We start from the raw sequence: 13,665 nt of genomic DNA on the forward strand, positions 1-13,665 counted from the left end.
ATTTCCCAGCTACTGAGCATCCCCCCGGCTGGACGGCAGGTGCCGAACGGGGGGCGCCCCCGCTGGAAACCTTGGCCCCCCGCCTCGCCCCTGGGACGGAGGGGAGCGGGGTTTCCGCGGCAGGGAGACGCGTCAGCTACGTCCCTCATCCCGCCTCACAGCGGGGCGCAGCTGCCCCGCGGGCTCCCGGCGCGGGCTCCTGGCCGCCCAGCGTGTAGGGCTGGAGCGCGGGTGAGCGTCGCGGTCAGGCCGCCGGGGGGCGCTGCGAGCCGCGGCCCGGCTGGGCGGCGGCCGGAGGTGCTGGGAGCGCCCCAGCCCCTTCCCAATCTCGGCCGCCGGCTGCCTCCGCCCTGCGCCGGGGTGGAGAGGGGGAGGGGCGTGGCCGGCGCCCCGTTCACTCGCAGGGGCAGAGCCGGAGAGCGGCTGCCGCGCGCCGGGCTGCGGGAGGGACGGAAGACGCCGCTGAGGGGAGAGGTACAGTGCGTCCCCCTCGCGCCGTGCCCCGCCGGCCGGCTGGGGGCGACCCCGGCCCCGCTGCCCTGGGGCTGCTGCGCGGGAAACGCGGCCGGGGCCGGGGCCGGGCTGGGGCCGGGGCCGAGAAGGGAACAAGGGGAAAAGATGGTTTTAGGGTTTGGGCGACGGGGTCAGAGGTTACGGAGCCAGCAATGCCGGCGCTGGTTGGGGGATCCCTCCGTTGCCCCGACCTGGCTTTCCATGCCCATGAGCACAGGGCACCCCGCACAGACACTTTTGCCGAGCTTGGGAGGACAAAGCTCCCGGAGGGGAGGGGAGCTGGGCAGGCGGGACTCTTCCAGGTGAAGCGATGTGTTGTGTGTGTCTGGGAGCTGGGAGCTCCCTCTGCGTGGAGCTGCCACCCCCCCATCTCCCGCCTGCCCTCTTTGTTTAGCCTCGGTGAAAGGGATTGTGTGTGTCCCGGCTCTTGTTTCCCCGCGGAGATGGGATGGATTCAGCTGGGATTGAAACCAGATTGAGAACCAGAGGAGACGTGCCTCAGAGTTCTCCGGACCCTGGGGTGCGTGGTGTGGATGTGTGCGCGGGGGAGGTGGGGTTGTGAGTTGTAACGAGTCGTCTGTTAAAAGGGCTGTGTGTTTTCAGCGCCCTTGGGTCTTTGCTCCTTTGTGAAGAATGTGGCTGAATATTTACTGTTGCAACAAGTTACCTAATCGTTGCTATGTTGTTAATGTGCCACTCGGTCCGGCTGTGGCTGCTGAGATCAAACCCACCTGGTACTCACATAGCAGAGTGCTTTGCAGGCTCTGTATTCTTAAAAGGAAGGGAAGAGGCAAATATATTTGTGGCGACTTGGGCTAGACGGATAGAGGCAGCTGTTACAAAACTGTGTCCATAGGGTTAACTTCAACTGTGACACTAGAGCGAAAAACCCACTCTAAGGAATGTCTGGGAAAAACCCCTAAAAGAACACTAGATTGCTAAATGCATGAATCACAATATGTAACGTTTCATTGGAAATCTCTTCCAGAGATGACTCCTTCAAATAAAAGTATTTTGTTTGAAATGATATAGATGTGTTATGGCTTTCGTTAGCAAGTAGTGGATGGTTATAGACCTCTAGGAAGCCCAATTTAAGCATGAGCTTTGGTGTCCATAAGCATAAAGATGGTCCAGATTTTAAAAACAAATCCAAAATCAGTGTGTATTGCTTTTCTGGAGAGATCATTACATCTGCTTTTTGTTTTTTTAAAGCAGCTACCTCGTGTGGAAAGCTTCATTTAATTCCAATGAGAATAATTAGGCTTAGACTAATTTTTATACAGATACATCTATGAGGGAGAATTGCAGGAGGAGATTGTCATTATCTTAGAATGGAATTTAAAATTCCAAGAGCAGATAATCTTTAGGAGAGCACACTATTATTTGGGAAGGGCTTTCCAGACCTGCACGGTTGTGGAAATATCCCAAATGTACAGACTGTAATTTAGGTATGACATGAATTTTAAAGGGCAGGTTGGTCATGATAAAAATTGCCTGTGCATATTAAGTTGTGATATACCAGGATGCACTATTATACATCTGTTATGCTTGTGGCTTTTAAGGAGGGCATAGTGCTCCTTCCTAAGTGAATAGGATTACTCCCTCAGAAACAATGGCTACCCTTAGCAGGATCTTCTTATAATGAGGCAAACACTGCTGTAAAGGCACAGATACAGCATTTAGGGGTTCCTTGCACTTATTCCTTACACTTAAAATAATCATTGGTATATTAGTTGTGTACACATATGCACTCACTCTTCGCTGACAGCATGCTTGGTACACCACTGTGTGGATAAGGCATGGTCATTGGCTCAAAGAGCTAATGGAATATTAAATAAAATATACTTCAAGAGCTGTTAGCCTGTGTATTGGAAAGAAATGGTTGTTTGAAATAAGTCTAGGTTAGAAATTACTACTGGCAAACATCATAGGTCCAATAAAGTGGCTGACTTTTCAGTTGTAGTGTTGAGTCATGATTTTACCATATCCTGCTATCCTATTGTTAATTGTGAATTAAGGGTGGCATCAGGCTGCCCATCCTTCCCTGGGTGAATCATCACTTTGTCAAGTCCTGTATCAAAGGCAAGGTTTTCTCCAAGTTTTGCCAGGAGGTAAAAATAATCTGACACATTTGTTAAATTGGACTTGAAAAGTAGGCCACTTTGAAGTGTATTAAAACATAATAAAATTCCTCTGTTTATTTTATTTTATTTCCAGCTATCTCCAGTCTTCCTTCTGATTATAAATATGTGACTTTATAATAGTCTTCTATGAAGCATACTGTTTCTGGCTTGATTCTGTGGTAAAACTTACTATTTTGTACCATCACAGTTATTCCCATAGCAATATACGGTGGTCAAAATTCAAGTCAGAATTTTCCAACAGTTACCACACCACGGTATCTTAGAGAACCACATTTCCCACCCCCCATACTTAGAATAGAAGATGTTGCTGGTAACTACATGTTAATTGTTGGTGTGTATTGGATATTTTAATAGCTTCTTCTCTATATGGATACTATGAACAGGATTATGGCTTTTTCACAGGATTAAGCAGAAGATGAAGGAACTCTTAAAATATCTTCAAGAGGAAGCACAGGGACTCACTGGTTTAAAGCCTGTAATGTTTTCTGATGTAAGAGCCCCACTTCAGATCACATCTATGAGGAGGAAATAGGGACCAGAGAAGAGATGACAGAACATGGATTTAAGGTGGTTGAGTGTAGCTAGAGAATTACATTAGCCCTGTTAAAATGATTTTGCTTTACATTAAATTTAGGAGAGCAAGTGTACATCTCTGGGCCTTGTGCTTCTGTAGGAGGATGGGAGAAGAGAGGCAGGCAAATGAGAAGAGGAAGTGGGGGAGAGACACTGGAAACCTCAGCAAAGCCATTAACTTTTCCCACTGCATACTCATAAAGGGCTGCTGGCAATGTACAGAAGATGTCAGGGGTCTTCTTTCACACAATCCTCTGAGATCATCAAATTTCTCAGCTCTGTGGGAACAGAAGTTCTCCATGCTGGTTTCTGATCTCATCTTTCCCCAACAGCAGTAATAGCAGAAGTGGAGTAGCTTGGGAATCTGTGAGGAAAGTGGAAGAAAGGTAAAGTGGAACAGTCTGCAGGATAGTTTTTTGTAACCGTAGAATGAGCTGGTTGGTATAGCACATCTACCTCTTGATTTCACACTACATGTGGTCAGAAACTGGACAAATGCTTACACACTGGGGAACATTAAACAGTCTGGCAGTAGAGCACTGATCATATTTATGGCAGCTCAAATGTGAAATTGTCCTATAAATCTTACCTTATATTTCATTAATCCTTTTTTTTAAGTTAACAAAGACCAAATTGAAATGAAAAACAACATTTTAGTGACTTATGTTTCAAGAGGTGGGGAATGTTCTGATTTCTAAAAGATGACAGGAAAAGCAAAAGCTTTACTGCTTCTTTATGAATATGCAGACTCACTATTTCCCTCCACCTTTTTACCTTTTAAAATATCAGCTACATGAGTCTTTTCCCCACTTTGCTGGGGGACAGTGGCACTATTTTAGGAGGACCACAATAGTGATGTCCCAGCCCAGAAAGCTGTAACCTGATCTGCAGCTCCCCCTCCGCAAACAGGGAGGGGGAAGGGGAGGAGAAAGGGAGTAACAGCTCTGCTTACATCCTTAGAAATGAAGACCTGATATTTCTAATGTAAAGCTCAGACAGAAAACATTTTCTTAAAAACTTCAAGACACTTTATCACAAAGCAGCAGTAAAGGGCAACAATGGTTAATTTGTAGGGCTGTCAAGTGATTAAAAAAATAGAATACTATTTAATTAAATATATTTGGATGTTTTCTACATTTTCAAAAATATTGATTTCAATTACAACACAGAACACAGAGTACAGTGCTCACTTTATATTTATTTTTGATTACAAATATTTGTGCTGTAAAAAACCAAAAGAAATAGTATTTTTCAATTCACCTCCTACAAGTACTGGAGTGCAATCTCTTTATTGTGAAAGTTGAACTTACAAATGTAGAATTATGTACAAAAAATAACTGCATTCAAAAATAAAACAATGTAAAACTTTAGCGCCTACAAGTCCACTCAGTCCTATGTTTTTGCAGGAGATAATGCTGCCTGCTTCTTGTTTGCAACGTCACCTGAAAGTGAAAACAGGTCTTCGCATGCCACTGTTGTAGCTGGCGTCGCAAGATATTTACGTACGAGATGTGCTAAAGATTCATATGTCCCTTCATACTTCAACCACCATTCCAGAGGACATGCATCCATGCTGATGACGGGTTCTGCTCGATAACGATCCAAAACAGTGCAGACAGATGCAAGTTCACTTTCATCATCTGAGTCAGATGCCACCAGCAGAAGGTTGATTTTCTTTTTTGGTGGTTCGGGTTCTGTAGTTTCCACATTGGAGTGTTGCTCTTTTAAGACCTCTGAAAGCATGCGCCATACCTCGTCCCTCTCAGATTTTGGACAGCACTTCAGATTCTTAAACCTTGGGTCAAGTGCAGTAGCTTTTTTTAGAAATCTCTCATTGGTACCTTCTTTGCGTTTTGTCAAATCTGATGTGAAAGTGTTCTTAAAGCGAACATGTGCTGGATCATCATCCGAGACTGCTATAACGTGAAATATATGGCAGAATGTGGGTAAAACAGAGCAGAAGACCTACTATTCTCCCCCAGGAAGTTCAGTCAAAAATTAATTAACACATCTTTTTTATAACGAGTGTCGTCAGCATGGAAGCATGTCTTCTGGAATGATGGTATGCATGGTAAGCATGAAGGGGCAAACAAATGTTTAGCATATCTGGCATGTAAATATCTTGCAATGCTGGCGACAAAAGTCCCATGCGAACACCTGTTCTCACTTTCAGGTGACATTGTAAATAAGAAGGTGGCCACATTATCTCCCGTAAATGTAAACAAACTTGTTTATCTTAGCGATTGGCTGAACAAGAAGTAGGACTGAGTGGACTTGTAGGCTCTAAAGTTTTGCATTGTTTTATTTTTAAGTGCAGTTATGTAACAAAAAAATCTACATTTTTAAATTGCACTTTAATCATAAAGAGATTGCGTTATAGTACTTGTATGAGGTGAATTGAAAAATACTATTTATTTTGTTGTTTTTACAGTGCAAATATTTGTAATAAAATAATATAAAATGGGCACTGTACACTTTGCATTCTGTGGTGTTTAAATCAATATATTGGAAAATGTAGAAAAACATCCGAAAATGTTTAATAAATTTCAATTGGTATTCTGTTTAACAGTGCCATTAAAATTGCAATTAATCGCGATTAATTTTTTTAAGTTAATTGTGTGAGTTCACTGCGATTAATTGACAGTCCTATTAATTTGTGCTTAAGTTTCCAGAATCAGATGGTCAGAAGTGCAGATTTTTCTTTTGTACTGATGCTAATTGGAACAAGCTATATAGGTCATCACCACAGTCCAAATCCACAGGTGTTATGGAGAGCGTTGGGATTCCTGCCAGGGGGCCGTCTCTGAATTCTGTTTGGAGCTCCCATCTTTTGCTTCAGGTTTCGGTATTCGATAAATGTGAAGCACCTAGATCCGGCTTCTGGATGCTGGATTGGAACTTTTGTTTTCTTTTCCCACCACAGGGTGTATGTATGTTCAATATTAAACCCATCTCCCAAACGCCTTATTGTTTGTAGGCAGATGTGTGTGTATTTTTTTGCAGGGATGGGGGTGGGGGAAGCTATGCTCTTCTATTCCTGTGGATCCTCCAGGTTTTCTTGTGGTGGGTGTAACCGGGTCTTCTCTCAGCTGCCATAGGCTCCTGCCTCCATTCCCCCATTCTTAGGATTCTCACAGTTGTGTGAGATACTTGTGCAAGTCCAACACCATTTCTGCAATCTTATTTATTAAAAGAATGCAGTTCATCTAAACAGCTGTCTAGTAATCCTTCCCTTTTTGATTAGGGGCACCTCTGCTGCGCTCACCATTGTACCCTATGACTGCAGGGCAATAGAAGGGGAACTTAACACCCCCCTCCCACTGGAATTCCTAGCTTGAACCTTAAACAAGTGTGTTAACTCCCATCAATACCTGTCTGCACTACCTCATCTGGGTTACTACTACAGGCCCCCTAATTCCCATTTAAGGGTCCCCCGCGCCTTCGTGCTTTTGTTCCTGCCCTCTCTGCAGGGAGCTTCGGCTAGTGTGGAGCCCCTTTCCGGTCCTCTCTGACTTTGGATCCCCTGTAGGTCTGCCTGTCCTCTAACCAACTCAGCAGGCTGCCTCTTAAGGTATGTATATCTGAACTGTGATTAAAAACCCGTGGCTGGCCCATGTCTGCTGACTTGGGCTCAGGCTAAGTGGCTGTTTAATTGCAGTGTAGAGTTCTGGGCTCTAGGACCCTATGAGGTGGGAGGATCCCAGAGCTCAGGCTGTGGACAGAGCCTGGAATTCTACACTGCAATTAAACACTCTTAGGTGGAGCCCCTGAGCTGGAGTCCGCTTGCATGGGCCAGCTGCAGGTGTTGCAGGGTAGACATACCCTTAGCCCTGGTCTACACTAGGACTTTAGGTTGAATTTAGCAGCGTTAAATTGATGTAAACCTGCACCCGTCCACATGATGAAGCCCTCTAGTTCGACTTAAAGGGCTCTTAAAATCAATTTCCGTACTCCACCCCTGACAAGTGGATTAGCACTTAAATCGGCCTTGCCGGGTCGAATTTGGGGTACTGTGGACACAATTCAATGGTATTGGCCTCCGGGAGCTATCCCAGAGTGCTCCATTGTGACCGCTCTGGACAGCACTCTCAACTCAGATGCACTGGCCAGATAGACAGGAAAAGAACTGCGAACTTTTGAATCTCATTGCCTGTTTGGCCAGCGTGGCAAGCTGCAGGTGACCATGCAGAGCTCATCAGCAGAGGTGACCATGATGGAGTTCCAGAATTGCAAAAGAGCTCCAGCATGGACTGAACGGGAGGTACGGGATCTGATCACTGTATGGGGAGAGGAATCCGTGCTATCAGAACTCCATTCCAGTTTTCGAAACGCCAAAACCTTTGTCAAAATCTCCCAGGGCATGAAGGACAGAGGCCATAACAGGGATCCGAAGCAGTGCCGTGTGAAACTTAAGGAGCTGAGGCAAGCCTCCCAGAAAACCAGAGGGGCGAGCAGCCGCTCCGGGTCAGAGCCCCGAACATGCCGCTTCTATGATGAGCTGCATGCCATTTTAGGGGGTTCAGCCACCACTACCCCAGATGTGTTGTTTGACTCCCTTCAATGGAGATGGAGGCAACATGGAAACAGGTTTTGGGGACGAAGAAGATGATGATGAGGTTGTAGATAGCTCACAGCAAGCAAGCGGAGAAACCGGTTTTCCCGACAGCCAGGAACTGTTTCTCACCCCGGACCTGGAGCCGGTACCCCCCGAACCCACCCAAGGCTGCCTCCTGGACCCGGCAGGCGGAGAAGGGACCTCCGGTGAGTGTACCTTTTAAAATACTATACATGGTTTAAAAGCAAGCATGTGAAAGGATTAATTTGCCCTGGCATTCGCGGCTCTCCTGGATGTACTCCCAAAGCCTTTGCAAAAGGTTTCTGGGGAGGGCAGCCTTACTGCGTCCTTCATGATAGGACACTTTACCACTCCAGGCCAGTAACACGTACTCAGGAATCATTGTACAACAAAGCATTGCAGTGTATGTTTGCTGGCATTCAAACAACATCTGTTCTTTATCTCTCTCTGTTATCCTCAGGAGAGTGAGATATCATTCATGGTCTCCTGGTTGAAATAGGGTGCTTTTCTTCAGGGGACATTGAGAGGAGCCCGTTCCTGCTGAGCTGTTTGCCTGTGGCTGAACAGAAATGTTCTCCGCTGTTAGCCACGGGGAGGGGGGTGGGTTGAGGGGGTAGCCACGCGGTGGGGGGAGGCAAAATGTGATCTTGTAACGAAAGCACATGTGCTATGTATGTAATGTTAACAGCAAGGTTTACCCTGAAAGAATGTAGCCACTGTTTTATAAAATGTCTTTTTAAATACCGCGGTCCCTTTTTTTCCTTCACCAGCTGCATGTGTTTCAATGATCACAGGATCTTCTCCTTCCCAGAGGCTAGTGAAGATTAGAAAGAAAAAAAAAAACGCACTCGTGATGAAATGTTCTCTGAGGTCATGCTGTCCTCCCACACTGACAGAGCACAGACGAATGCGTGGAGGCAAATAATGTCAGAGTGCAGGAAAGCACAAAATGACCGGGAGGAGAGGTGGCGGGCTGAAGAGAGTAAGTGGCGGGCTGAAGACAGGGCTGAAGCTCAAATGTGGCGGCGGCGTGATGAGAGGAGGCAGGATTCAATGCTGAGGCTGCTGCAGGACCAAACCAGTATGCTCCAGTGTATGGTTGAGCTGCAGCAAAGGCAGCTGGAGCACAGACTGCCACTACAGTCCCTGTGTAACCAACCGCCCTCCTCCCCAAGTTCCATAGCCTCCACACCCAGACGCCCAAGAACGCGGTGGGGGGGCCACCGGCCAACCAGCCACTCCGCCACAGAGGATTGCCCCAAAAAAAGAAGGCTGACATTCAATAAATTTTAAAGTTGTAAACTTTTTAAGTGCTGTGTGGCATTTTCCTTCCTTCCTCCACCACCCCTCCTGGGCTACCTTGGTAGTCATCCTCCTATTTGTGTGATGAATGAATAAAGAATGCATGAATGTGAAGCAACAATGACTTTCTTGCCTCTGTAAGCAATGATTAAAGGGAGGAGGGGAGGGTGGTTAGCTTGCAGGGAAGTAGAGTGAACCAAGGGGTGGGGGGTTTCATCAAGGAGAAACAAAGAGAACTTTCACACCGTAGCCTGGCCAGTCATGAAACTGGTTTTCAAAGCTTCTCTGATGCGTACCGCGCCCTCCTGTGCGCTTCTAACCGCCCTGGTGTCTGGCTGCGCGTAACCAGCAGCCAGGCGATTTGCCTCAACCTCCCACCCCGCCATAAACGTCTCCCCCTTACTCTCACAGATATTGTGGAGCACACAACAAGCAGTAATAACAGTGGGAATATTGGTTTCGCTGAGGTCTAAGCAAGTCAGTAAACTGCGCCAGCGCGCCTTTAAACGTCCAAATGCACATTCTACCACCATTCTGCACTTGCTCAGCCTGTAGTTGAACAGCTCCTGACTACTGTCCAGGCTGCCTGTGTACGGCTTCATGAGCCATGGCATTAAGGGGTAGGCTGGGTCCCCAAGGATACATATAGGCATTTCAACGTCCCCAACAGTTATTTTCTGGTCTGGGAATAAAGTCCCTTCCTGCAGCTTTTGAAACAGACCAGAGTTCCTGAAGATGCGAGCGTCATGTACCTTTCCCGGCCATCCCACGTTGATGTTGGTGAAACATCCCTTGTGATCCTCCAGAGCTTGCAGCACTATTGAAAAGTATCCCTTGCGGTTTATGTACTCGCGGGCTTGGTGCTCCGGTGCCAAGATAGGGATATGGGTTCCGTCTATGGCCCCACCACAGTTAGGGAATCCCATTGCAGCAAAGCCATCCACTATGACCTGCACATTTCCCAGGGTCACTACCCTTGATATCAGCAGATCTTTGATTGCGTGGACTACTTGCATCACAGCAGCCCCAACAGTAGACTTGCCCACTCCAAATTGATTCCCAACTGACCGGTAGCTGTCTGGTGTTGCAAGCTTCCAGAAGGGCTATCACCACTCGCTCCTCAACTGTGAGGGCTGCTCTCATTTTGGTATTCATGCGCTTCAGGGCAGGGGAAAGCAAGTCACAAAGTTCCATGAAAGTGCCCTTATGCATGTGAAAGTTTTGCAGCCACTGGGAATCGTCCCAGACCCGCATCACTATACGGTCCCACCAGTCTGTGCTTGTTTCCCGAGCCCAGAATAGGCGTTCCACAGCATGAACCTGCCTCATTAGCACCATGATGCATGCATTGGCAGGGCCCATGCTTTCCGAGAAATCTGTGTCCATGTCCTGATCACTCACGTGACCGCACTGACGTCGCCTCCTCGCCCGGTATCGCTCTGTCAGTTTCTGGTGCTGCATATACTGCTGGATAATGCGTGTGGTGTTTAATGTGCTCCTAATTGCCAAAGTGAGCTGAGCGGCCTCCATGCTCGCCTTGGTATGGCGTCCGCACAGAAAAAAGGCGCGGAACGATTGTCTGCCGTTGCTCTGACGGAGGGAGGGGCGACTGACGACACTGCTTACAGGGTTGGCTTCAGGGAGCTAAAATCAACAAAGGGGGTGGCTTTACATCAAGGAGTGTTTCAGGCAGGACTTCACGGAGGGTTCCAATAAGAAATGGTGCACCTAAGTTATTGTTCTTATTGGAACAAGGAGGTTAGTCTGGCCTCTGATTGATACATGGCTAGATTTACCTTGCTGCACCTTCTCTGTGAGTGACTGAAGTGTGACCTAGAGGAATGAGTCCCCTAGACGGGGTGGGGGTGGGGGTGGGGGGTAAGAAAATGAGTACAAAACAAATCTGGTCTATTTCTTGTTTTGATCCACTCTATCTATCTTTTACATCTTTGGCTGGCAGCAGACGGTGTAGAAGGACTGCATGCCATCCACATCTCATGGCTGCTCGGCAGAAGATGGTGCAATATGACTGCTAGCCATCCTCATCTCTTGCCTGCCCGGCAGAAGATGGTGTAATATGACTGCTATCCATCCTCATCTCTTGCCTGCCTGGCAGAAGATGGTACAGTACGACTGCTAGCAAGCCGTATCGCCTGCCTGCTCACCATAAGACGGTTCAATAGGACTGACTGCAGGACTAAAGAGAATGACCTGGCCAAGTCACTCCAAATTTAGTCCCTGCGCCCATGTCTGTCTAGGCGCTCCTGGCTGATGTGGCCAGGAGCACCTTGGACATGACGATGACGGCTACCAGTCCTATTGCACCGTCTGCTGCCAGAAGGCAATGGGTTGCTGCTACTGTGTAGCAATGCAGTACCGCGTCTGCCAGCACCCAGGAGACATAGGGTGACGGTTACCTGAGCAGGCTCCATGCTTGCTGTAGTATGGCGTCTGCACAGGTAACTCAGGAAAAAAGGCGTGAAACGATTGTCTGCCCTTGCTTTCACGGAGGGAGGGAGGGAACGGGGCCTGACGATATGTACCCAGAACCACTCGCGACAATGTTTTAGCCCCATCAGGCATTGGGATCTCAACCCAGAATTCCAGTGGGCAGCGGAGACTGCAGGAACTGTGGGATAGCTACCCACTGTGCAACACTCCGGAAGTTGATGCTTGCCTCGGTACTGTGGAAGCACTCTGCCGAGTTAATGCACTTAATGCACTTAGAGCATTTTCTGTGGGGACACACACACTCGAATATATAAAACCGATTTCTAAAAAACCCGACTTCTATAAATTCGACCTTATTCCGTAGTGTAGACATACCCTTAGAGGAAACACCATATGCAGGCTGTTAGCACATGATGCTTGATCACCTGAGCCAACCGCTAACCCACACCCATCACTAGCAGGCAGATAACTCCATAACAGATGGGGCTGAGCCCAGCTCCTTTTAAAAGGCCAGCCCAGCCTTTGAAAGCGGAGCTCTTCCTTGAATAGATCCAGATTTTGCTTCTACTTAGTTTCCCAAGAAGCAGAGTAAAATTTACATGATTCTTGCCACTTTCATGGTTGTCCTCAAGCTTTGAAGAGCAGCTGTAAAGCTGACTAGTTCAACTCAGTTATTGCATGGAATTGTCTGAAGATTCAAGAAGACAATTGTTATACCAGTTACCCATCCAGATGTGCCTCAGATCTAATTTTTTCTCCCACGAGGACAAGAAACGTAATTTTCTTTTTGATGAATGCATAAATCCTGCAGAAACTGGTAACCTGTGTCTTCCCTTCTCATCAGGGAAAGTTTGTGATCTGTGTTGTGTCTAAACTTGTGGTTATTTCATGGTATGTTCTGATCATGCTAGTAACCTTGTAGTGGTGATGAAAAGCATTGTTTCATTCTAACAGTCTGTCAAAGGATGTCAAGTATCAGGGGGTAGCAGTGTTAGTCTGTTTCTTTCCCACCACTCCCACGAACATGGTACGGTTCTGCTGTGATCTGGAAGCCTTCTTTCGTCGTCTCCAATTTACGGAATATTTTCAACACTGAACAGTGCACTCACCCACAGGAACCCTCCTACCAACACTACAAGAAGAAGAATTTTGCGTGGACTCCTCCTGACGGTCGAAATGACAGATTGGACTTCTACATAGAGTGCTTCCGCAGACGTGCACAGGCTGAAATTGTGAACAAGCAGCATCACTTCCCCCATAACCTCAACCCTATGGAATGTAATGCCATCCACAGCCTCAGAAACAACTGTGACATTATAATCAAAGGGGCTGACAAAGGAGGTGCTGTAGTCATAATGAACAGGTTGGATTATGAACACGAGGCTGCCAGGCAACTCTCCAACACCACATTCTACAGGCCACTATCCTCTGACCCCACTGAGGAGTACCAAAAGAAACTACATCATCTGCTCAAGAAACTCCCTGCTATAGCATGGGAACAAATCTACACGGGCACACCGTCAGAGCCCCGACCAGGGGTATTCTATCTGCTACCCAAGATCCATAAACCTGGAAACCCTGGACACCCCATCATCTCAGGCATCGGCACTCTTACAGCAGGATTGTCTGGCTATTTGGATTCTCTCCTCAGACCCTATGCTACCAGCACTGCTAGCTATCTTCGAGACACCACTGACTTTCTGAGGAAACTACAATGAATTGGTGATCTTCCTGAAAACACCATCCTGGCCACCATGGATGTAGAAGTTCTTTATACCAATATTCCACATAAGGATGGACTACAAGCTGTCAAGAACAGTATCCATGTTGAGGCCATGGCACACCTGATGGCTGAGCTTTGTTACTTTGTCCTCACCCACAACCATTTCAGATTTGGGGATAACTTATACCTTCAAGTCAGTGGCACTGCTATGGGTACCTGCATGGCCCCACAGTATGCCAACGTTTTTATGGATGACTTACAACAATGCTTCCTCTGCTTTGTCCCCAGTGCCCCTCCTCTACTTGCGCTACACTGATGACATCTTCATCATAAGGACCCACAGGAAGGAGGCCCTTGTAGAACTCCACCTGGATTTCAACAGT

The 13,665-nt window shown here is 47.2% G+C and overlaps 1 protein-coding gene across 6 annotated transcripts in view; it reads left to right on the forward strand.

The window, feature by feature from the left end:
• Positions 1-286: 286 nt before the first annotated feature.
• Positions 287-13,665, forward strand: part of MYO1B (myosin IB) — a 180,269-nt gene continuing 166,890 nt past the window's right edge. For 4 of the 6 annotated variants that reach the window (XM_073306213.2, XM_073306216.2, XM_073306215.2 and 1 more), the window contains exon 1: positions 937-1,033. In XM_073306213.2, coding sequence (XP_073162314.1) covers positions 962-1,033 — 72 coding nt within the window. In that variant the 5' untranslated portion in view covers positions 937-961. Of the gene's footprint in view, positions 475-936; positions 1,034-13,665 lie in introns of those variants that run through there. The other 2 variants (XM_073306214.1, XM_078847999.1) reach the window with 1 other exon arrangement.

This window comes from Lepidochelys kempii, chromosome 11 (genome assembly GCF_965140285.1).
Source record: "Lepidochelys kempii isolate rLepKem1 chromosome 11, rLepKem1.hap1, whole genome shotgun sequence".
NCBI classification, from domain to species: domain Eukaryota; kingdom Metazoa; phylum Chordata; order Testudines; family Cheloniidae; genus Lepidochelys; species Lepidochelys kempii.